At 43.5% G+C, this 24711-nt stretch overlaps 1 protein-coding gene across 1 annotated transcript; it reads right to left on the bottom strand.

The window, feature by feature from the left end:
- Window positions 1-819: 819 nt before the first annotated feature.
- Window positions 820-21105, bottom strand: LOC125994676 (general transcription factor II-I repeat domain-containing protein 2-like). The gene is made up of 4 exons (XM_068650125.1): window positions 20968-21105; window positions 5576-5814; window positions 2621-2675; window positions 820-2373 (listed from the first exon to the last, which is right to left on the bottom strand). Exons 1-4 carry the CDS (start codon window positions 21103-21105, stop codon window positions 820-822), a joined length of 1986 nt encoding a protein of 661 aa, XP_068506226.1.
- Between the last annotated feature and the right edge of the window lie 3606 nt (window positions 21106-24711).

The raw sequence follows: 24711 nt of genomic DNA, 5'->3' as shown, positions 1-24711 counted from the left end.
AGGTAAACAGGAATCTTCAGGTTATCCGGCTCACGTGGTCAATCAGGTGAGAGAGAAAGATACATAGAAGGGTACGCAATTCATCAGGGTATCCAACTAGACCAGGGGTCCCCAAACTTTTTCCTGTGAGGGCCACATAACTTTTCCCTTCTCTGATGGGGGGGCCGGTGTCAGTTTGTAACAGAAAAAGTGTGACGATCGTAGGGGTGCTTAAAAAATTTATTGTTTTCCAGAAAGCCACACATAACCAAATAACCCTTTCCAGGTTCTTTACAGAAAAAAAGTCAGGAAATAAATAATAACACTATTAATGAAATAAATAATAACTAAATAACCCTCTCTGACTTCTTCACAGAAAAAAACAGGAAATAAACAACACTATTTATGAAATAAATAATAACTAAATAACTCTCTCTGGGTTCTTCATAGAAAAAAAAGCCATAGAACATTAACTTTCTGTTGTGCCATGCACAATCTTAACAGATAAAAGTTCAGCTCAGTTGTCAGAGCAGAATCTCTCTGACACATATGAGCAGTCTCTTAAAGTTCTTGTGTTCCTTCCTTATAATCCTTTTGTAGGTTCCAGTAGGCTTGTAGACACCGCTGTTTGCAGCTCTCTCTCATCAACTTCCCTGTGAAAACCACAAAGGAAGCAGGTTGAGAAACTGAACTAAGTGATACAGCACCTACACAGCACAATACATTTCACTACCAGTATGGTTGTAAAGATGGATTTTATCCCAGTAGATTTTATTATATTTGTTTATGCTCAAAATGACTCATTCAAGTCAGAAAAGTGAGCTTACCTATGTATGTTCATCAGTGTGAACTGTGGGCCTGCATCTGGCTGGGTAGAAGTTGAATATCAGGTTCCATTCTAGTTACAGCCAGTCTCAAGCACTGATGCAAATGTTCATCTGTCAATCTTGATCTCATCGGAGTTTTCAGCAGTTTCATGCGTGAAAAGGTTTTCTTGCAGATATACGTGCTGCCAAAAACTGTGGACATTTTCATTGCGTGTTTTTTGATGTTAGGGTACGTGTCGTTTGGGAGGGCGGCATAGAAGTCAATGAGACTGTTGGGTTTGAATGCGTCTTTCAGAACATCACAGTTCTGTAACTCAGCCAACTCAAACTGATATGAAGGCTGGGCTTCATCAATGTCGGCAACAAAGGGGTTCTGAAAAAGACGTATTTCTTTTGCATGAACATGTAGTTCACTGAATCGCACACCGAACTCCGCCTTCAGCATTTCCAGTGCTTCCACGCACTTTTCAGCTGGGAACGGGACCGCTGGGTTCTCTGTCGACAGCTTTTGGGTAGCAGGGAGATGGACGAAGTTGCGCTTTTTCACTTGTTCCAAAAGCAGCGCTAATTTCACCTCAAATGCTTTTATGTGTGAATACATGTCGCAAATGAGTTTCCCCTCGCCTTGTAGCTGCAAGTTAAGGCTGTTAAGTATTTCTGTCACGTCTGTTAAAAATGCGAGGTGCCATTTCCATTCTGGGTCGATCAGCTCTGGGACCGTTTTGTCTTTTAAATGAAGAAATGCGTTAATTTCGGGTAGCAGCTCGTAAAAACGTCTCAAAACTCTGCCCCGGCTCAGCCATCGAACCTCTATGTAGTACAGCACATCTCTGTGCGCAGACTCTAGTTCAGACAGGAATTCTTGGAACTGCCTGTGTTTAAGTCCCTTTGCTCTGATGAAGTTTATGCACGACACCACAACCTTCATTACAGAATCCCACGTCAACACTTTGCAGCACAGTGCTTGCTGGTGAATTAGGCAGTGGACTCGTAGCGGGGCGGTGAGACCCCTTTTTTCCAACTCCCGGTTCATGCGTCCTATTAGACCGCGAGTTTCGCCCACCATGCTAGGAGCCCCGTCAGTCGTGATGCTAGCCAGCTTTGACCAGTTCAGGTTCAACTCCTCCATGGTTTGGCACACTTTGTCAAAAATATCCTCTCCCATTGTAGTCCCTTTCAGACTTTGGAGGGCTGCCAGCTCCTCGCATATCTCAAAGTTTGCGCTAACTCCACGAATAAAAATGAGCAGTTGGGCTGTGTCCTGCACGTCCGTGCTCTCATCCAGTGCTAATGAAAAAAAGTCAAATTCTTTCGTCTTCTGCTGCAGCTGGGCATATACATTACTCACGATTTCTTCAACGCGCCTGGTGATTGTACTCGCCGACAGACTTACGGCATTAAATACATCTTTCTTCTCGGGACACACCTCCTCCGCGACAGCATCCATACATTTCTTAACAAACTCTCCGTCAGTGAAAGACTTACCGCTGCTTGCTATTAGTTGAGCAACCCGAAAGCTGGCCCAAACGGATGCCTGGTTCAGCTGAGCTTGGCGTACAAATGTATTCTGCTGAGATAGTAGTCCACTTTTTAGCTTTGAGAGTTTGTCTGCTCGTATTTGGCCTTGCAAGCTATCGTACTTGTCTTTGTGATGGGATTCATAGTGTCGGCGAAGATTGTATTCTTTGAATACCGCCACCGTCTCTTGACAGATGAGACAAACAGCCTTTTCTTTGCATTGAACAAAAAAATAATCGTTTGTCCACTGCAGGTTAAATACCCTGCATCCTGAATCAATTTTTCTCTTACCTAACCTTTTCGCCATTATTCCGTTCTCTCTTTGACAGAGCGGGGCCTAGGATTTTTTTTCTGGAGACCAAATAGGAAAAAAAATCCGATAGCGTCTCTGGTATTGTTCAGAGGGCCGGGCCAAATGTGCTGACGGGCCGTAGTTTGGTGACCACTGAACTAGACCCTTCCAAAATTGCTGTAAACCAGGGAAAAAGACAGGTTTCAAAACTCTGTCTTAACAATCAGCGTGAGAACATGACAAACACAAAAATGTGACAAAATCCGAGGATTTTTTTTTAACTTCTGTTTTCAGGCCTGTACGATGTGAAATTCTTCCACTTTATCAGCGAAAAGCTTTCGATTGTACAGTATTGTTTCAACATAAACAATGAGATACCCGCGTCAAAAACATCAAACGTGGCTGCAGCGTGTTTCACAACAGCCTATGCACGTCTAAAAATGTACAGCTATTTAGAAATTTTACAGAGGCGAGTCTTTTACACCGATACAGACAGCCTTGTGTACACGGTGAAACCGGGCGAAAGTGTTCTCCCTCTAGGAGATCATCTGAGTGATTTGACAGATGAGCTTTCGAATGACAGCATTTTAGAATTTGTCTCAGCAGGGCCAAAAACATACGCTTACAGGACGCGGGAGACAGGTCGCACAGTCATGAAGGTGAAGGGAATCACGCAGACTCATGAAAGCGGTCAGAGCATCAATCTCGATAGCATGCTCAATTTGGTTCAAGGGTACATCGACACATCGGGTGCAACCTCAGATGTGCTATATGCTCCTCAACATAAAATTGTTCGCGATAAGAGAGGGTTTAATCTCAGAAACACGTCATTTTCCGAGCAGTTTCGTGTGGTATATGACAAAAGAAGGCTGTTGGGACGAGGCACCACTGAACCGTTTGGCTATTGACATTTCTCTATCCCAGCGTGCGTGCGTGTGTGGAAATGGCTTTTAACCAAATTGAATTTGACCCTAGATTAGAACTTTCTTTTTCATCTTTAGTAGCAGGGCCTTCAGGTTGTGGCAAGACTTTCTTTGTAAAAAATGTATTGGAAAATCCTGAACATGTTATGAGAAAAAAAACTAATAATATTGTCTGGGTTTATACTTCATACAACCAATGTACGATGAGCTCAAAAACCTGAATAAAGACATAATTTTTATCAAAGGACTGCCTGAATCTTTTGATGACGAGCCACAGCAGCAGCATCTATTGATTCTGGATGACATCATCTTCCAAGCTTCGGATAATCCGGAAGTGGTTCGAATATTCACCCAATATAGACATCATAAAAATTTAAGCGTTATAATGCTAACACAGAATGTATTCCATCAGGGCAAATTCAGCCGTACTATTAGTTTAAACAGTAATTATTTGATTTTGTTCAAAAACCCCTGCGGTAAATTGCAAGTGAATGTTTTGGCGAATCAAATTTCTCCCAACAACCGCACGTTTTTCCTGGAGTGTTTTGAGGATGCTACAAGGGAGCCACACGGGTATTTAGTGATAGATTTGACACCTACGTGCCCAGAACAATATAGACTACGTACAGGTGTACTGCATAAACAGTGGCCTGTAGTTTATATCCCCAAACAATAAAACGATGACGAAGCTTTTAAAAACAAATGCTCCGTTACTCAAGTCTTTGTTTACATCCAAACCGGCCAAACGTAAGCATTTACTCCTCAGAGGTCCTACTAGTTTAGTGAAATCATTGATTGAGATTTAAACTCCTTAAACTTAAACTCCTCCACTTGGGGCAGGATCTCATCTCCGATCCGGAGAGGGCATTCCACCCTTTTCCGATCGAGGACCATGGACTTGGATTTGGAGGTGCTGACCCTCATGCCGACCGCTTCACACTAGGCTGCGAACCGCTCCAGTGAGAGCTGGAGATCACGGCCTGAAGAAGCCAACAGCACCACGTCGTCTACAAAAAGCAGAGACGCGATGCTGAGGTCCCCATACCGGATCCCCTCAACGCCTCGGCTGCGCCTAGAAATTCTGTCCATAAAAGTTATGAACAGAATCGGTGACAAAGGGCAGCCTTGGCGGAGTCCAACCCTCACTGGGAACGAATCCGACTTACTGCCGGAAATGCTGACCAAACTGGCATCGATGATACAGGGACAGAACCGCCCTTATCAGTCGGCTCGGCACCCTGTACCCCCGAAGCACCCTCCACAGAATCTCCCGAGGGACACGATCGAACGCCTTCTCCAAGTCCACGAAACACATGTGGACTGGTTGGGTGAACGCCCATGCACCCTCGAGGATCCTGCTGAGGGTGTAGAGCTGGTCCACTGTTCCACGGCCAGGACGAAAGCCACACTACTCCTCCTGAATCCGAGGTTCAACCTCCCGACGGACCCTCCTCTCCAGCACCCCTGAATAGACCTTACCAGGGAGGCTGAGGAGTGTGATTCCCCTGTAATTGGAACACACCCTCCGGTCCCCCTTCTTAAAGAGGGGAACCACCATCCCAGTCTGCCAATCCAGAGGTACTTTCCCCAATGTCCACGCAATGTGTCAGCCATGACAGCCCCACAACATCCAGAGCCCTTAAGAACTCCGGGCGGATCTCATCCACCCCCGGGGCCTTGCCACCGAGGAGTTTTTAACTACCTCAGTGACTTCAACCCCAGAGATTGGAGAGCCCGCCTCAGAGTCCCCAGGCCCTGCTTCCACAATGGAAGGCGTGTAGGTGGAATTGAGGAGGTCTTCGAAGTATTCTCCCCACCGACTCACGACGTCCCGAGACGAGGTCAGAAGCACGCCATCCCCACTGTAAACAGTGTTGATGTTTCACTGCTTCCCCCTCCTGAGACGCCGGATGGTGGACCAGAATTTCCTCGAAGCCGTCCGGAAGTCATTGTCCATGGCCTCGCCAAACTCCTCCCACGCCCGGGTTTTTGCCTCAGCCACCACCGAAGCCGCGTTCCGCTTAGCCATCCGGTACCTGTCAGCTGCCTCCAGAGTCCCGCAGGCCAGAACGGCCCAGTAGGACTCCTTCTTCAGCTTGACGGCATCCCTTACCGCCGGTGTCCACCAGCGGGTTCGGGGATTGCCGCCACGACAGTCACCAACGACCTTACGGCCAGAGCTCCGGTCGGCCGCCTCTACAATGGAGGAACAATGTCCCCTGCCTTCCCCGGGACGTGGGAAAAGCTCTGCCGGAGGTGGGAGTTGAAGCTCTTCCTGACAGGGGAACAGACGTTCCCAGCAGACCCTCACAGAGCGTTTGGGTCTGCCAGGTCGGACCGGCATCTTCCCCCACCATCGGAGCCAACCCACCCCAGGTGGTGATCAGTTGACAGCTCCGCCCCTCTCTTCACCCGAGTGTCCAAAACATGCGGCCGCAAATCCGATGACACGACTACAAAGTCGATCATCGAACTGCGGCCTAGGGTGTCCTGGTGCCAAGTGCACACATGGACACCCTTATGTTTGAACATGGTGTTCATTATTGAAAATCCGTGTTGAGCACAGAAGTCCAATAATAGAACACCGCTCGGGTTCAGATTGGGGGGGGGGGGGGCGTTCCTCCCAATCACGCCCTTCCAGGTCTCACTGTCATTGCCCACGTGAGCATTGAAGTCACCCAGTAGAACGATGGAGTCCCCAGAAGGAGCGCTCTCCAGCACTTCCTCCAGGGACTCCAAGAAGGGTGGGTACTCTGAGCTGCCGTTTGGTGGATAGACACAAACAACAGTCAGGACCCGTCCCCCCACCCGAAGGCGGAGGGAGGCTACCCTCTTGTTCACCGGGGTGAACCCCAATGTGCAGGCGCCCAGCCGGGGGGCAATAAGTATACCCACACCTGCTCAACGCTTCTCACTGTGGGCAACTCCAGAGTGGAAGAGAGTCCAGCCCCTCTCGAGAGGGCTTGTACTGGAACCCAAACTGTGCGTGGAGGCTAGTCCGACTATATCTAGTCGGAACTTTTCTGCCTCGCACACCAGCTCGGGCTCCTTTCCAGCCAGAGAGGTGACATTCCATGTCCCAAGAGCCAGCTTCTGCAGCCGGGGATCAGACCGCCAAGGTCCCTGCCTTTGGCCGCCGCCCAGCTCACACTGCACCCGACCCCTTTGGCAGCCTCCCAAAGGTGGTGAGCCCATGGGAAGGGGGACCCACGTTTCCTTTTCGGGCTGTGCCCAGCCGGGTCCCAATCGGATACAAGCGGCCGAAATGAGTTTTCGCCGCAGGATGTCCGGGCTCTCCCTTAGAGATAGGGTGAGAAGCTCGGTCATCCGGGAGAGACTCGGAGTAGAGTCGCTACTCCTCCACGTTGAGAGGAGCCAGATGAGGTGGCTCGGGCATCTCATCCGGATGCCTCCTGGACGCCTCCCTGGGGAGGTGTTCCGGGCATATCCCACCGGTAGGAGACCCCGGGGACGACCCAGGACGCGCTGGAGAGACTATGTCTCTCAGCTGGCCTGGGAACCCCTTGGGGTCCCCCGGGATGAGCTGGATGAAGTGGCTGGGGAGAGGGAAGTCTGGGAGTCCCTCCTGAAGCTGCTGCCCCCGCGACCCGACCCCGGATAAGCGGAAGAAGATGGATGGATGGATGGATGGATGGATGGATGGATGGATGGATGGATGGATGGATGGATGGATGGATGGATGGCATTGTGTGAGATTGTTCTAAATCTTCTTAAAGGACATGTCCCTCTAAAATCAAAACTACAAGAAACTAAAAAAGCAAAAAAAATATCCGCTTTTTGGCTGATAAGAAAAATACTTTGAAGAAGAAAAGAGCTGTGTTAGTTTAGAAAGGTGGTTTCATATTGCCTTTACTAGCCGCATTCGCACCTGTTCTGGGGAGCGTCGTTAGGGTTTTTATGAACAAATCATAAAATGAGTTTGAAAACGGCGCAGAAAATACCTGATCTCCCCTTATCAGCTCGAGAGACTAAATCGACCTGCCCCGACCATTCGCGATACACCCGAGTATTCTTTGGATGAAGAGATGAAGCAGATTTTGGATAATAAAAATTTAAATCAATATGAAAAGATCAAAATTTATCAAGCCCTGATGCACATAGGGTTGGTCAAACAAAAAGACAAATTCCTATTGCGATTCGGAACGAAGCCAATGAGGGGGGTGAAAGAAACCCGACGGATGAGGTGGCAGGTGAACAGTGGGGTGATATTTTGGACGCCATTGGTCCACGTTTCCGTCGCAACGCCACCTATGTGTTGAAAAGATTATCGGCAGAAGAATTTATTTTTAGAGGAAAAAGTGTCAAAGGCTCCCATATGAGCAATTTGTTGAGACATCTATGCGTGAGTACAACTAAACTAACCGGCCAACCGGTAGGTTGGACCGAATTTCTCCGTACACTAGCACAGCTCAACCTACCGGAAAACAAGCATCTCCAACCCCTTGGCTCGTGCAGATTTTAAACGTTTAAAATACGCTAGGGATGAAGATGAGGATGTTTCTTATGCAAAAGATGTAAGCGTGATAAATAAAAGAAAAAAAAGAAGATATCGCCGGTAGTAAAATGGGTTCATTATTAGACGTTAGATACTCTATTGTTGTTACTGGAAAAAAAACGCATGACTCTGTAACTCTCTTTAACAATGTTTATTGAATAAAAGAGATTTATATAAAACATTAACACGGTTTCAGACAATGATTTTTTTTAAATTTATGCAATGAACATGATGTTTGTCCGCCGCACATCCGGTCTGGCCTTCGACATTCGCTAACCATGGCGTCGTTATTCAGAGGATCAAGATTGTAATGAGTCATCACTTCATGATAGGTGAGCCTCCATCCACGTTGGCTTAAATAATACACGCATTGTTGACCGCAGGTGTCTGTCAGTTCGTGTTGCAGTTGGCCGTTCTGGTATTCTACCCGATTAGAATGCTCCTTCAGAAATCTGTATATACTTGACGGGTAATATGGACTGTCCGGTGGCAGACCAAAAGGGTCAAAGAATGTGGCCGAACCATTCAATTCTAAAGTTAAAGCGATCCAACGTTCACCCGGTAGATGCCTCGGATCAGTATTTACAATGTAATGTGTAGGGGGTGTGTCTTTGACGTCAGCTAACTCGTCTGATGCATAAACACCTCCAAACAACGCTCTTTGCAGCCGAGTCATAATCAAGTCCAATTCACACCCGTTCATAGCGTTAATAATAGTCCATCAATACTTCCCTCTTGGCATTAATCTCAATAAAGGAATCGTAAGCCGCGTATGCAATAAGAGTGACTGTGTGCGGTAGCGGCGTACAGAAACGCAAATCTAGTCTTAAAACACCGTTATTTACGGGTGACAAAGCCCCAGAGTCATCTGCCTGACTTAAATTGAAAACAAAGTAACCTTGACTAAAATCCTGTTGATCGATACAAAGAGGTAAATCTTTCAAAAAACGCCCTGTTGCTGTGTATAAATTATGAAATTCACGTGTACATATCCCAGCTTCGAAATTGGGCTGAAAAGCTTTGGCAGGTATTTGTCAACCTTCATGGTGTCAAACGCACCTCTCGCATTAAGGTGCCCCCGGCTACCCGGTAACGGGTTTGTTTTAGCCGGGTTCGGAGATTCGTCCGTAATCTAACCACCCGAGTTAAATTAACTCCACCGGAATCAATCTAATTTTTGTACGACGCCAATCCCTCTCAAGTCACCCGAAGCTCGAGCCGAGTAACTCAATTCGAGGCAAGACTTCGAAGTGACCGCATCGTATTGATGGCTCCCCGCTAATGTTTGAAGTTCTTATTTTGTTACGGATATTTTTTAGATGTCTTTGTTAAGACCTCAGGGATTCGTTTGTATAGCGCACCCAAGCACTAGTTTTGCCGAAGTAAATGTTGATATGGGTCCGTTCTACTTGGTCGCTCATGCAGCGAGCCGACCAACTTTTTTTATTCGAAAGAGAATCGAATTAATAAAAGTGTGACAACAATAGCCTTTAAGAAGAAAATTAATGCACTTTAGATTATTAATTCTAACTTCTTATACGTAGATCTAGCACTTAACCGTCAGAGTTCTTCACCCCACTTGATTGCTTTAAAAAGAGTAACGACTTTCTTAAACCGAATAAAAATGTCGTGCTCTATTTAAATTTGCCCAATAATTAATTTGGAAGGCAAGTCTATTTTTTGATCGTGTCCCATTTAACTTTTGACGTGGCCCGACAAGTTTAGGAACTGGGCCGCGCCCGACGGACAATCGAAATACTTTTATCCTCCACCAACTCTAATGATTTATTTTAACCGTCGTCGTTATTTTATTTAGAAAAAGTAAATTTTCAAACGAATTCACTTTTAACGAAATTCACTCTTCCCTTAAATATTTACGAAAGTTATTTAATTCTCTAACTTATTCGGAGTTACTTTTTACGCGGCCCGTCAAAAGGGGAAGCGGGCCTACGCCCTTCAAATAGTTAAATTACTTTCCGTTCTACACAAAACCAATAATCCGATTTAAACACTTCCGTTAATTTATTCAGACGAAACAAACTTTCGAACGGATCGAAATTCACTCGTGGCTCAAATAACTACGGAAGTTATTCAATTCTCTAAAGTTGTCTGATGTTACTTTTATTTATTTTATTTAAATCGGCCCCAAACCATCGGTTGCATATTCAGTACAAATCCGCGCACAATGAAGTAAGTAATATACAAAATGTTAGAGATTTGCTCACTCCAACTTATTTTGCAAGAACCACACGGTAGACAAGCAAGTTCTTTTAGACACCTGCAGGTGGAGAGTCCATTCGTCGCTGTGCGTGCAGCGATGTTCGAATAGAGCTCTGGACTCTCCTTCCTGCAAGAGAATATTTATTAAGAGAAACAGAGTGGGGGTATGAGTGGGCTGAATAGAAAGCCCTTGTCCTCTAGTCTAAACATCTCAGGGGATGTTTTACGATCTTGTGATAAAGAGGACAAGGTAAGGTATTTATTACCTGTTGCATTCCAACATAATCCTATGATAAAGATAATCTGGAAAACCCTAACATCTCCCTCCTGTTTTATCATATGATTATGCTACCCCAAACAACAAAGACAAGTAAGAAAAAAACACATATATATGTATAATGAAGAAAGAAGAATAGGAAAAATAAAAACAACAAACAATGATAGCAACACTTTCCAGTGAAGATGAGGCATTACCTTAATACCCCAGATCAAACTTATTGTGTAAGCGAAAAACCTGCTGGCCAGATGTTATTAGCAGGAAAGTTCTTACACGGTACCTTTGCCTTAAGGCGACCAGAATGCTATCAATAAAAACAAAAAGAAAAACAAAGAAACAGTACATCAGCGTATCCATTACTTGCGAAACATATTTGATGGTCAAATCAACAAGATTCCGTAATACATGCTCAACAGAACAGCATCTACGCAATCCACGTCTCATTATCATTATCACATCTGTCACGTCTAAGAAGTTGTATATGTGCTCGCGTTTTCGTCAGCTGCTGATGTTCTAGTCTGTAGGTGAGGTCTGTCACACACACTGGCGCACACACTCGTGTCCAGTTGGCAGGCAACATCGGACAACTCTCGTGACCACAAAACCATGATCCGTACTGAACAGGCACGTGCACTCATAGGATGCAGGTGAGGCAGTGCCTCTGAACTTCTGGATGAAGTAGGTCCCGTCCGATGGTGCAGCCATGTTGGTAGTAGAGCCCTTACACCTTGAAAACGGGTCTCTCATCCTGGCACACAGCGGTGATGTCCAAAGCTCCCATCCAGTTTCCTCCTGGAGAGCAATCGTCGTTAATGCATTTGTGGGTCCTGCAACCTTGGATGCAACATGTGTAGTCAGCAAGACTTGGAATGGTCCCTCCCGTCGTGGCTGGCCCAGTTCCTTCTTTTGATGACCTCGATGTAGACCCAGTCTCCTGGATTGATGGGGTTGTCGACCTGTGAGGAGGAAAGATCAAGCGGCAGTAAATTTGTCTTTGACACAGTTTGAGCGTCCTGATCATATAATCTGCCAAGGACTGCTCTTCATCTGTTGTTTGCAACTCTCGTAGTCAATTGTCGTGCCCATTTAACTGGCAAATAGGAGTGTTTGCGGGAAGAGTTTGAACACCTCCTAATGATTCCCTTTAACCAAAAACTATTTATGACAGGGGCGTTCCCATTTATTGCCTCCTGGTTTAAAAGAGATTGTCTTACCCATGCCTTCTTTCTCCTCACACGCTCGCACCCACACAGGGTGTGAACACACACACGCACACACACATCTGCACGCACACATACACAAAACGGCATACAAAGTTCAGACGAACGACAACAAGACTGTCACAATTTTACAGAGATTACTCACAAACAGAACACACAGACAAAGGGATTCTAATCCATCTCTCATGTAGCTTCTTTTGATAGAATCTCCTATCGGTAACTGTATAGCAGACGTTTTAGCATATAATCCCATACTCTGCTCTCTCGCTTCTACTTTTTCATGTCGGTGCAGTCGTAGGTGGCCCCTATTGCAGTCATTGTCTTGTTAACTGTCGCCTTGTGTCTCTTATGCATGATTGTGTGAATGTCAAAAATTGAACGTACCTAACTTTCTGACCATCCAACCTCCACTGTGGTATAAAAAACCTTACTATTGTATTGAGTAGGTACATTGAGCAACCTAGCTTCCTCCTGACTGCCAAATGTCCTGTTCTAAAATTTATATAACTCGACCTCTACGTTTTAAGCTTGATGAGCCAAAATATCAGATCTTGCTCTTGTTTCCTACCGTTTTAGCCTATTTGTTTTATCCAAATCCGTTCAATCTCTGATTATAATGCTTTTCTCTGGAGCCCTATGTATTTTTCAAATTTTTATTTATTTATTTATCAAATCTCCTCAGTTCTGTCAAACTCAGTGCACAATGAACCTCCCTTCCACTTTGAACCAAGCTTCACCAAATTTGGGAACGCCGTAGCAAGGAGTGCGATTTGGTTGTCGGACACTCCAAGTCCATATCTTTTTGCCGCACTTCACCCTCTCAAGTTGGTGTTCTTTTGTTGTTGCTTCAGAGCGACCCCATCCATCACTCTTGAATGAGTCCATTGTTCAAATGAGTCAATTTTCATCATTGTGAGTTCCTCCGCTTTTCACTGTCTTTTCTCGTCCCCGAGGATGTTGTCTGTCCTCCGGAGTGTACTTGTCCTTCTCCAAGCACAACAGCAGTCTTTTCTTGTCCTTCGCCAAAGGTCAAAGGTGCTTCAGAGCCAGGCACCATTTTGTAGTTGTTCACGGCTGCAGGCGAAGACTCGGATTGGGTTTCAGGGGCCCTGACACTTAGAATGACAGGCTGGGACGTCAAACTTGTAAGACTATCTCCAAATGTAGCTGCTTCCATCAATTTGCTGGTAACATTTATTTACCAAACTTCAAATTCTCCTAATAACAGCGGTCTCGTTTTTATATCGTAAATCCTGCAACTCATCCTATTTTTGAGCTACATTTTATCTATAGTTCCAATTTAATCGGACAGTATGTTGTCTTCAGTATCATTATTGAAAATCAACTCATCGAGGTCTGCTTTCCACATCAAGCCCTGATCTGTATGTCTTGACCTCTCACATGTTATTGTCATGCTTGCTCAAAAATGTGACTTAGAGTATGGTGCTGTGAATTCTCAATCTCCCCAATGAAATTGGATCCCACCTCGTAGTTCTTATCGTTCTCATGCTCCTGTTAGCCTGCAATTGTCCAAATCAAAAATGTTTTCTTTTAACTGTCTTTCTTTTGAACCTCTAAATCTCTCGTGTTGCTAACCTATCTACACCAGAACAAAAAAATTACCACAATATAACACCAAATGTATTCGAAAATTCATTGTCATAAAGTGTTGTATTATTACTATCTTCCACTATCTGTCCTACTCACTCCCCCCTTTTGAGGCTTGGCAACGCCCATGCCTCACACCTTGACAAACTTTTTGGGAGAATGCGTTCTTTACTACATACGATTCCATCATCATTTAATTTGACTTTCTTTCCAAAACGCTTCTCAATTTCTCAGTTCACATATCTTCTACATGTGTTACTGGTTCTCCAGTTTTTTTCTCTAGTTAATTATCAATCCAAAAGCTACGTGTTTCTTTCTAACATTCAACCTGCTCAAAATCACTCTTTCATCAAAGTCGCTCTACTAATTTTCTATAGTAGTCGCCAACGACTTCAACCATTCAACCTTTCATTCAGGCAATCATTCATCAATGCTCATCATATGCATCTCACACAGTCTCCAAAAAGGAGTCTTCCCATCACATTGGTCCCAATTCATCCAAGCTCACCACACAACATTCATATATCATTTTCAACTCAGGTTTCCTGGTAGAACAATCCACCAATTCAAAAAAGACTTAACTAAAACAAACAACTGGCAAATTAATCTGAATTTTTTCTTTGTTTTTAAATTTGAAGAACTCAATCTCTCAGATTTAGCTTGCATTTAGAATTTTGCATAATCTTCAATCAATTATTCCTATTAAATGTAGCATTGCAAAATCTTAAATTCACAATTTAGCTTCTCCCAATTCCTGAAAGCATGTTCTGTTGTTTTGTTAACTCTGAATTTCTCATGAGGGCTTGACACTAACATGCACTAGTGTGGATTAGTTTCTGCTCGCAAACAGATTTCTCTCTTTTTCTTTCATTTTTATCTGTCAAAATTGTTTCTGTTCTGCGGTGTAAATTGAATAGACAACAGTCTAGCAAATTTCTTTATACTAAAAGTTTAGCCAATCTTCATCAACTTAACACATACGCATACACATGCACAGCTCTCGCGTGCGGAAGGTAGGTCTCAGCAACAATGATTCGTCACAGGCTGGCCATTTCCTGTGGTCGATCATGAGCTGGTCCCTCCCATGCACACGAGGACAGCACATTTTAATTTTATTTATTTATCTTCTAGAAGCAAGTTGCATTTCTTTACCACTTGATTTGCATATTTTAACTTCAGTGTAACACAATTTGATCCCTATTCATTTGTAATTGGGCCTACAAACAGCATTGTCATACTTCTTGTGTGGACAGGGGCTCTAACAATCTAAAACGATTTGCGATAACCTGACAATGACATGTTTTGCTGTCATATGGGAGAGGTTTCAGATCTTTTAAATTTCGATACATGATTTGCATAGGACCGGAAACTCCTCTTGCCCCTTGCTTGAGCCGCGGCTTGAGCTGCGGCCTTGCACCTGCTCACAGGGGCCTTATTGTCTCCTGGTCTGACAAACACTTGTGACCGCATCAGTTTTCATCTTTCTAGCTTTTGTCTCTTGAATTCGTTCTCATCTCTCTGTGAAGATTTCAACCACACTCTAGCACTTCTACCACTTCTTCCACATTTCAAATTTCCCTGTACTCCATACATTTTCTTCCACTTCAGCATGTATTGCATACAATTAAGAAATCTACTTGCCATGAACTTCTCGTTTTAAAGAAGAGCAGAGCAAGAGATTTACCGTTCTTATTTCCCATCTTAATTTTAGTAGTTTAAGGTTTTACAATTTTTTTCAATTTTTTTTTTCTTTGAGGATCCTCAATGCAGGTTTAAATTGACATTTCAACAGATTACTAGCCTGTTTTATTGCCGTGGATCAACGCTAGAACTGCTTTTTAGTCAATTTATCCTACCAGTCACACACTCAATCACACAAACTCCAGCGCTTTTTTAGGCCTATCTTGGAAAAACGGACAAAAGAAAAAATCTACGCCCTTCTTCAATTAAGAAAAAGAAGCTCTGTTTTTCTTAGCCCGTTTCTTCCACTGGGACTTGAACCCAAGCTGTTCTCTTTGGTTTGGAAAAACATACAAAGAAAAATCTACGCCCTTCTTTGATTAACAAAAAAGAAGCTCTGTGTTTCTTAGCACGTTCCTTCCACTGGGACTCTAACCCAAGCCAGTTCACTCACTGATACCCGTGTTAATAAAATCATTCAATCCCAGAACAATTCGATTGCAAAACACAGTTCATGAAAGAGGGAAGAGGTAGATACCAGCTGCGTGCTATTTTTGGTGGAAGCAAAGTCGAGTGATCAATTCGATCTTACTTCTAAAATCCAAATTAGAGAAACAGGCTGGCCTCGAGGGAGCCGGCGGCCCGATGACTATTCCCCCCTCTCGCTAAAATACATAAAAATAGTAATCCCTCACCTATTTCTCCTGTAAAGTTGTCCAGTCCAATTTTTTGGAGTAAATCCAAGTTAATTTCCGACCAGCGATCCTGCGTCTCACACAAAGATCTCGGGACTCTGGAAAAAAAATCTTGAAACTCCTTCGGGCTCCTTCACGTATGAGTGCTCTTTGGGGGAAAAAAGCCCTAAAGCTGCCCCTGCAGGACTTTTTATAGACTTCTCGGTCCCCCCCTCCCCTTTCTTTCTTCTATACCTTCCATATAGGGTAAGACTGCCCAGTTTTCCCACGCCTATAGAATAAACTGGTCAGTTTTCCCACGCCTACTATAGGGTATGAGTGCCCAGTTTTTTTCCCACGCTTGGACATCTGTGGCCTTCAGCAGCTGTTTCCGCCCTGACCACGCAGTACTTTCCACCAAATGCACAGCTAGCCCCTGGTAAAACCTTTCACTTCCCCTTTTCTTCTCTTCCTGTTCCATGAAAATAACTTTTTAAAGTTACGCTTCAATTAACTCTGAAATAAGAAATTCAAACCCTTGACCTATTTCTTTAAACAATTTATGTCACGCCACTATTCTCATAGTGACGGGTCTCTTGATCGAATTGACAAATAATATTGCTTTAAGCGGTTACAGAATACATTTTTAGCCAAGCAAAGAAATCAAAAAAATAAAATCACATTTGTGCTTCTCCAAACAATTTATGTCACGCCACTATTCTCATAGTGACGGGTCTCTTGATCGAATTGACAAATAATATTGCTTAAAGCGGTTACAGAATACATTTTTAGCCAAGCAAAGAAATCAAAAAAATAAAATCACATTTGTGCTTCTCCAAACAATTTATGTCACGCCACTATTCTCATAGTGACGGGTCTCTTGATCGAATTGACAAATAATATTGCTTAAAGCGGTTACAGAATACATTTTTAGCCAAGCAAAGAAATCAAAAACTAAAAATCACATTTGTGCGTCCATGCGTGACTCACACTCTGACACCGTGTTCCTGTTTTATTTCTATTTTAACTTGCTTAGCTTATTCTGGCCCCTTTTTTGGTCTCATGTTTTGGTCTGGCGCCATCTTTTGGACAAATTTGGAATTTCAGCTCTGCCAATTTATTCCTGTGAACAATCCATATTCTACCATTTGCACCATCTCTACCCCCCATGTTACATGACAATGGCTAAGAGCCAAAAAATTAAACGGATTTAAATCTCTCCGCCCCATGAAGCTGTTATGATTTACCATAGCTAATAGAATTTGTTTAGGGATATGTCCGAGAAAAAGATTGTCTTGATGACAAATCCGCAAGTTTTGAGGTATAGAGAATGTCTTCATATTGATTCTGGTCAATGGATACAATGCGTTACCTTTCTGTAAAGCTGCAGCGTGGCCTATTGCTACGGCCGGTGAGACTGTTACTTTTTTCACAAACAGTAATGCTCCTAGTATCTTGAGACAAGAATCGCTGTCTGGAGCGCTCATGAGACAGAAATCATCAGGAGCTCGAGTTAACTTCAGGCGCAGATCCACATTATTCAATAGGTGGCGTTCAGAAAAGAACATATCTCCATGAAGCGGTCCCGTTAGGTGGAATTCACGTGACGCTGCCATCTGCTGCGCGCGACAAACTAAACCTTCGTTAGCTCCGCCACCTTCGAAAGCGATGGAGTCCATACGCCCCCTTGTGTCTTTTGCGAACATTCCTGCTGTGAATTGTGACTCCAAAGAATCGTTTGAAAAGTTTAACAATAACTCAATGATGGACCGAGAGGCGTGTGTGGCGATTGTGAGATTAGCCGCCCGCCCAGCGAAACATCTAATTGACTAAAAATTGTGTTTATCGGGAAATTCACAATGCCAATTTGTTCTTGCGGCGGTATGTTTGTTCCATCTCTACGCGTGACCTTTAAACGCAGATGTAGTAGCGTGTCAAATAAATCTAAATATTTTCAGCCGTCCCCGGGTATAAAAAATTCTATTGGACCCTGGTCCACAATGGCGGACAAAGGAAGAAATTCAACATAAGAACTGTCTTTGATACAGAGTTGCGTCATGGGAGGACAGAAAATGTCCAAACTTGAGAGAACACATTCTTGACTTAAAATGTAGAAGGGCTATTTTAAGAGAAAATATCTGTCTTGTGTCTCCTCCGCCTTTTCTTGACAACTGATCAGAGATCGGCCGAGCGCCTTTTTCTTTTAACGCTCCTTTTTCTCCGCCCCCCAGGGGGCCGCCCCTGGCGTGATAATGCTGCAAGCTTCTTGAGTGGTTTCTGGTTTTCGGTGAATCTTCTCTATGACGCACCCTGCTACATCCGTTGCTATGTTTTTAGCAGCGGCTTGAAGGTGAGGCTTCGCCAAGTTAAACCCATTTTTGAACATCGGCACCATGAAGCGGAAGAGTTTTGCAAAAATAGAGCCCAGACCACACCCATATTGAACGGGGCTTCCTTGGAACCCCTGAAATGGCCCCCCCACTTGTGTTCCGTAATAATTGACAAAATGATACAAATCGGGATGCGTGGCTGACGTCGCCATTATTTTTTATTATTTCGATCTAAAATGCAGAACGACAATAACTTTCCCGTATTAAAATTCTAACGGATTGTTCTGGTCTGTTGATCTATGACGTCACTGTAGACGAATATGAAATATGATCCGGCTCGTCTGTCGGCCGGATGCTGTCCGTTTACGCCTTCCGGTCTGAGCGAGAGCCAATGTTCAGGGTTCATTCCAACAATGTACGCTAGAGGGCTCTTGAACATAATTCTCAAACCTTCTTCGCCCGAAAACAAGAACCTCTGCTTATGTTGATCAAATTGCACATCAATCTTTTTCTTACTCGCTTTAGTTAATAGAGTTTGAATTTCCAAACCCAATGATTCGTGATCGTTGTAAACGCCTCCTCGAACTTTCAGCATATGTCGAACTTCTGAATCATCTTGGAATACGTCGCCTCTGTGAGCAGAAAACTTCAGCTGTTTGAGATAGAAATTCCGTTTTTTTCTCAGGAACGTCAGAAATTGAGTTGATGTATGAATTTCACATAATCCGACCTCCCATGAACCTTTTAAGTCGATGTTGCGCTAATTCCACCTTAAATCTGAAAGGGTATTTTCGCTGAAAAGGTGCATACTAGCATTTGACGCTAATGTTACGTAGCATTCTCTCTGGCCTTCACCCATCTTATAATTTTCACAGAATGACCGTTTTATTGAACTTCAAATGTCTTTAGCGCTCTTTGCGGGTACCCAACTGTCGAATTTGGCCGGCCAGCCAACCCAGTGGACGAGGAACTCGCGTCTGCCTGACACGGTGCATGATTTAAGAATTTTCTGTATGCGGAAAATTTTATTTTTTTTAATTTTTACTTTTTGTAATTCGACTTCGTAAAAGCTGCCTTCTATAGGCATACCGTCTAAGTCCGATATTTTGTAGACGGGGGGTACGCGATGGAGACGTTGTGTTATTCTGAAACCTTCGTCCGTTTAACTTTGTAAATAACCCTCAAAAACGCCTCTTAGTTTGGAAAGCCGCACAGTTTCACTTGGAGCGAACCGGAACTTGTCCCCCCGGTGGAAAGGGTTGTTTGCATACAGGTTGGTGAAAACAATATCTTTATTATCCTTGTTTACGGCATTTGGTGTCATTTTTATACTAGTATGAAAACTGTCATTATAGCTGACAATAAAATGCTGAATTACATTGACGTATCGTTGTGTGTTCTTAGCTGTGAAATACCTCCACATGCGTGCCTTTAATGTTTTGTTGAATCGTTCAACAGTTTGCGCTTTTGTATCGGAAGACGTTGCAAAATGTATAATATTGTGCTGTCTCAATTTTTGGAAACGTTTGTTAAAAAAATATTTCCCCTTATCTGTCTGGAGCCGTAATGGTGCGCCGCGAACTGATAAGACATCTTCAAATACTTTGGTGACCTGCGTACCTGTTTTAGCTTTCAAAACTCGTACATATGCACGTTTCGAGAAAATATCGAGTACGGTTAGTAAATATTTATAACCATCATTGTAGCGTGCTAATGATTCCATATCGCATAAATCTGCTTGAAATTGTCCCATAGGACCTTGAACAAAAACTTTATTTCTAGGAAAAGTTATTCTGGCTGGTTTGTGTAAAGTATAAGCATCTTGATCGGATAAAGAAGCTTTCACTTTTTTAATGTTAGTGTTTTTACAGCTAACAGCCGCTGTTCTGTGTAGGCGTGCCTCTCCCCCAAAACTAGCTGGATTTTTAGCATTATAGTAGATCTTTTCAAGACATCTCTCTCCACCCATTGTTAGATGTGGTCTGCTGGATATCAGAGTGTGACACGGTTAATGAAACAAAGAGGTATGATATTTTGTAATTTTAAATTGAATAAACACAGAAGAACAATCACATTGTTGGTCACAATAGTTTATTACAAAAAAGAAAATTCAGCTAGTTCTTAAAAACATTACTAATGAGTAGAAAAAAAATATAAAACACACAGCAGTAAAAATAAAAAAAAAATAAAAACATGGTAAACAAAAAAAGAAATTCGACATGGTAAAAAAAAATAATTTTTCTACAGCTCCTAAGGTTTAACATAACGCATGAATGAAAATAACACAGGTGGTGTTACTTTGGACTCAATTAGGGTTTTAAATTTCTTTAGCTCCCCGGTTATATCATTTGGCAAATGGTATTTAATACAGTCTATAAACAATGTTAGAACAGTCACCAATTGGGCCCACATTTTTCTCACAATATTTCCCATTGTGTCTTTCCAAAGGTTCTAAATAATAGTTCGACTTCACTATTACTCAACAACACAATGCCACTAAATTCTTGTTTTATCGAACGGAGACGCGCAAAGACCTTGCATTTACGCGCGAGGTCGTGCAAAATGGCAGCAGCCGTGTTGCAGATGTTTTTAAGGGAACCAACTGTCCTGAAATAGAAAAGCATGGTCGATAAAGTATGGAGGACGTTAGCATTGCACAACTGGGCCGTCACTATTTCATAATTTGCATAGAAATAAAAGCAGCGGTCCTCAATAAACAGGCACGTGTGGAGCAACTGGCTAAGATCATCAAGGGTACACCCGTCACATTTCATTTTTGCATGTTTAATTAACGCATCGTACAAAAGATGAGCGACCATTAGTTTCACACATATGTAATCTTCTACCGTGAGCCATGAAAGCGGTTCTGTCTTCATAGCGTATTCATCTGGCTGTCTACTGACTCTGGCTGGCGTTGAAGTCAGCGATGGTATTAGTTCAAAGTCCATATCGATCAGCGGGGAGTCCTGCGTCGGAATGTTGTCCCCAGCGGTGGGTGAGGGGTAGTCGACAACGATTGTGTCATCTGCGGCCAGATCCATGTTCCCCGCAAAATCATCGGCTACCCTGACCTCTGTCTCTGTATTAAGTATGTGGACAATGTCAGCGGCAGATACTAAACTGGGCAAATCCATACCGTTTTCAGGATAACGCGTGCATGTGTCGTCAAACAGGTCGATGGCACGAGACGAGGACCAGTGTTCATGCTCTATCCCGTTTGCGAAGCGACTCTCGCCGCTGTAGGGTCTCAGGACTCATCTCTGGACTCTCAAACACATTGAAGGCTGATGACGAAGCTCCAAAGAGACGCGCGGACCGCTGATCAGCGTAGTCCAGCGACGGTAGCTGTAGCACCGGTGATAAGAGATCGCTCGCCCCCTCAGCTATTTGTGACGTCATGACGCTCGGTTCGAGTGTGGGCATCGGCAAGATGTCAAACCCCGCTGGTGATGACCACGTTGTAGCAGCCGGTGATCTCGACCCCTCACCCGGTGCGTCTGGTCGTGGAGCTGCAATGAAGGCTGTGTCGGCCTGGCTTTGCGCTGTACCAGAGTTGTCAGGGTTGGACCAGAGTGCGATTGTACAGCGCGGTACGGTTTGCACACCTCTGAACAGCTTTTCTCCCGGCCCGTTCTCCACAGATGCAAAACTTGGTAAAAGTCGTCTGGCGGGTCTTTTTTGAGCCATTTTCTTTCTCTGACATGTAGAGCGGTCTCCTGGTGGTAGGTATGATGGGTGAGCCCGAAAGCCCTCTTATACATTTTAGATAGGTGTGGTAATGACTACAGCCCCACCTTTCTGTGACAGGAGATAAAAAAAAAAGGGTCTTTTTTTAGCCATTTTCTTTCTCTGACGTGTAGAGCGGTCTCTTGGTGGTAGGTATGATGGGTGAGCCCGAAAGCCCATTCTTATACATTTTAGATAGGTGTGCTAATGACTACAGCCCCACCTTTCTGTGACAGGAGGTAAAAAAAAAGAGGGGGGCTGGGAAAGTTTGCACTGAAGAGGTGTGAGGAGGGCAAGGGTGGGGGGAGTTTTAAGTTATTTTTTAGTAAGGGTTAATCTAAAGTCAGTTTACGTTTCACTCCGATGATGTTTGTCCAGACACGGCTCGATAGGAAGAGTCCCGTAATACTGTCACCAAATGCTTGCATTCGTTTATACCAGGGGTGTCAAAGTCAAATGGACGGAGGGCCCAATAAAAAATTTAGCTACAAGCCGAGGGCCGGACTGATCGAATGTTCATTGAATTTTTTTTTTAAATGACGCATGTAGTCTAGTGAACCTAATTGAACCTACTGAAAACCTAACAAATATATTCCAATATGATCAGATAAATAAAGCAATATTTTTTTATGGCTTTGTCAATAATCTTTAATTTTCAACAGACAGAAAAGACAAATTTCCTTTATATAAAAATCCCCATAACATGAACATTAAATGAAAGAAACCTGTATTATTCAAGGCACCATCAGTAACCTATATTTTCTATTTTAGCAAAAGTGAGCTAAATTTACTTCAAAGAAAAAAATAATAGCAATTTTCTATCATCCACTCAACTGAAATATTTTTAAAATATAATTGGATTGAAATACAATAAAATAAAGTGCAGAAATCTGTTAATCAAAAACAACACTTTCCTCAAGGATAAGTAACATGCAGTGAAAAAAAATATTAAACTTTAAGTTTTAAACTTGAACTGAGTAAAAACACAAACTTTAATCAGACAGTTTTTGATGAAATCCCCCTCCGTAAATGGCCGGGCTAATTTAGCGATCTCTTCTGCCAAAATAAAACTGGCCTTGACAGCAGCCTAGCCTTGTGTTTTGGCTTTTTAAAACAGAGCCTGTCGAGATTTAAGGCCTCGTTTTAATTCCTCGGCCTTCTGTAGCCTTTGTTCCATGTCTATATTCTTGTTTTTGTCCGCGTGTTTCTTTTCATAATGTCTCAGATAATACTCTTTCAGTACCGCCACACTTTCTCCACACAGAAGACACACAGATTTTCCAGCTACCTCCGCGAACATATACTCCGACTCCCACCTTGTTTGAAACCCCCGGTTCTCAGTGTCCACCTTCCTTTTTGCCATTTATGATGGGTATCTGGGGGTTAATTTTACAGTTATGCTGACGACTGCTTTGCTAATAAACACTGAAATCAAGCAGCCTACTGCTCGGTGCTTCACCGTTGCATTGTGGGAAATGTAGTATCGGTACGTGTGAAATATCTGCGGGCTGCCGTTTTGCTGCGGTCTGCGGGCCGGTTCTAATAATAAATCAAGATCATCCCAGGGGCCGTACAAAACCTTCTCGCGGGCCGGATGTGGCCCGCGGGCCTTGACTCTGACATATGTGGTTTATACCATTCTGTTAATGGTACATTCACTATTGTTTGAAAAACTCCACCTTCGCTATTAAACACTTCTAGCGTCAGATACAGTAGATTGATTAGCTCTTCATCTTCTGTCCCATCAACAGTTTGAGGAGAACCTTTAAGCCGGAAAAAACATCTTCCGCTGGCTGTAATTCTTGAAACCCATGTTACATTCAGCTCACCTTCTAATCTGTATTCATCGAGAAATTCAGTCAAAACCTCGGGTAGGAGTTGATTTAAAACACCCCAGTCATTTGAGTTCAACGAACCATACGTGCTGGCTGGCTCACAGTCGTTTTTTGGTCCAGAGCCCCCTTGGTTTCTCATGAAGAAAGATAGCTCGCCGACCTCATAAAAAAATTTAAATCCCCACAGAGTCTCCGGCGTTAGATACCAGTTCTGCTCAAGTTTTTCTGTAGGAGGCTGTTGCATACGCTTTAGATACATATGTTTCTTCCTAGGTGCGTCTAACAAGCCATCACGACCCTTACGGCCAATACGAATACTGACCGGTGTTTCCGCTATCATGATTTGAGCTTCAGGTTTGCAGTTTAACACCAAAGCTTGACCTTAGGTCTTTTCTGTGAACTAGCCGCTCGATACTCTGCTGTAATATAGCTCCAACAGGTCCACCCCCTTCTCTCAAACCACACCTCTGTGTATCACGTGTTTTTAGTCAGGACATGTTTTTAACTTGGGCAACTTTCATAAAAACTAAACAAATTGTAACATACATAATATGCTGGAGGCATATCAAATATACTGAAATATAAGGCCTTCAGAGGCCTTCATCTGTCTCCCTCCAAAATCAAATGATCCCAACAGTCAGTCTCTTTCAGATAACTTCGTCAGCTTATTAACGACGTTTTAGTGACTCGATCTCAGCTGAAACTATTGTATGTTAAACTTTCTCCTTCAGATGTCTTTTTCAACAAAGTTACACGCAGACAACTCGGAGCCAATAATGTTGACTCTCATGACTCAACTAGCGGTGGCCCCACAAGCTATTGTATGTCAAATTAGATGCCTTTTGCAACAAAGTTACACAGACAACTCTGAGACCCCCATAAACTATTGTATGTCAAATTAGATGCAACAACACCTTGACTATCTCCTTCAGATGCGTCTTTTTCAACAAAACTCCCCCCTTGACCCCCCTTTTTTCAACAAAACTCCCCCCTTGACCCTAGACGCACTGGTTGATAGCAAATCTAGCTCAGGTGTATCACTTCTCTGCTCTGTTTCACAAACATACAGGCCCTATACATGCCCAT

Source organism: Syngnathus scovelli, chromosome 3 (genome assembly GCF_024217435.2).
Source record: "Syngnathus scovelli strain Florida chromosome 3, RoL_Ssco_1.2, whole genome shotgun sequence".
Classification (NCBI taxonomy): domain Eukaryota; kingdom Metazoa; phylum Chordata; class Actinopteri; order Syngnathiformes; family Syngnathidae; genus Syngnathus; species Syngnathus scovelli.
This window is presented reverse-complemented; position numbering and strand designations above follow the sequence as displayed.

Excerpts from the sequence above, each read along its gene's own strand:
- LOC125994676 (XM_068650125.1), bottom strand. The coding sequence starts at position 21,105 with ATGGATCTGGCCGCAGATGACACAATCGTTGTCGACTACCCCTCACCC. Across the intron at positions 2,676-5,575 it reads ACTCTGGAGGCAGCTGACAG|AAAAAAAATCCTAGGCCCCG; the intron begins GTACCGGATGGC and ends TTTGGTCTCCAG. Across the intron at positions 2,374-2,620 it reads AACGGAATAATGGCGAAAAG|AATACATTTGTACGCCAAGC; the intron begins GTTAGGTAAGAG and ends CTATCTCAGCAG.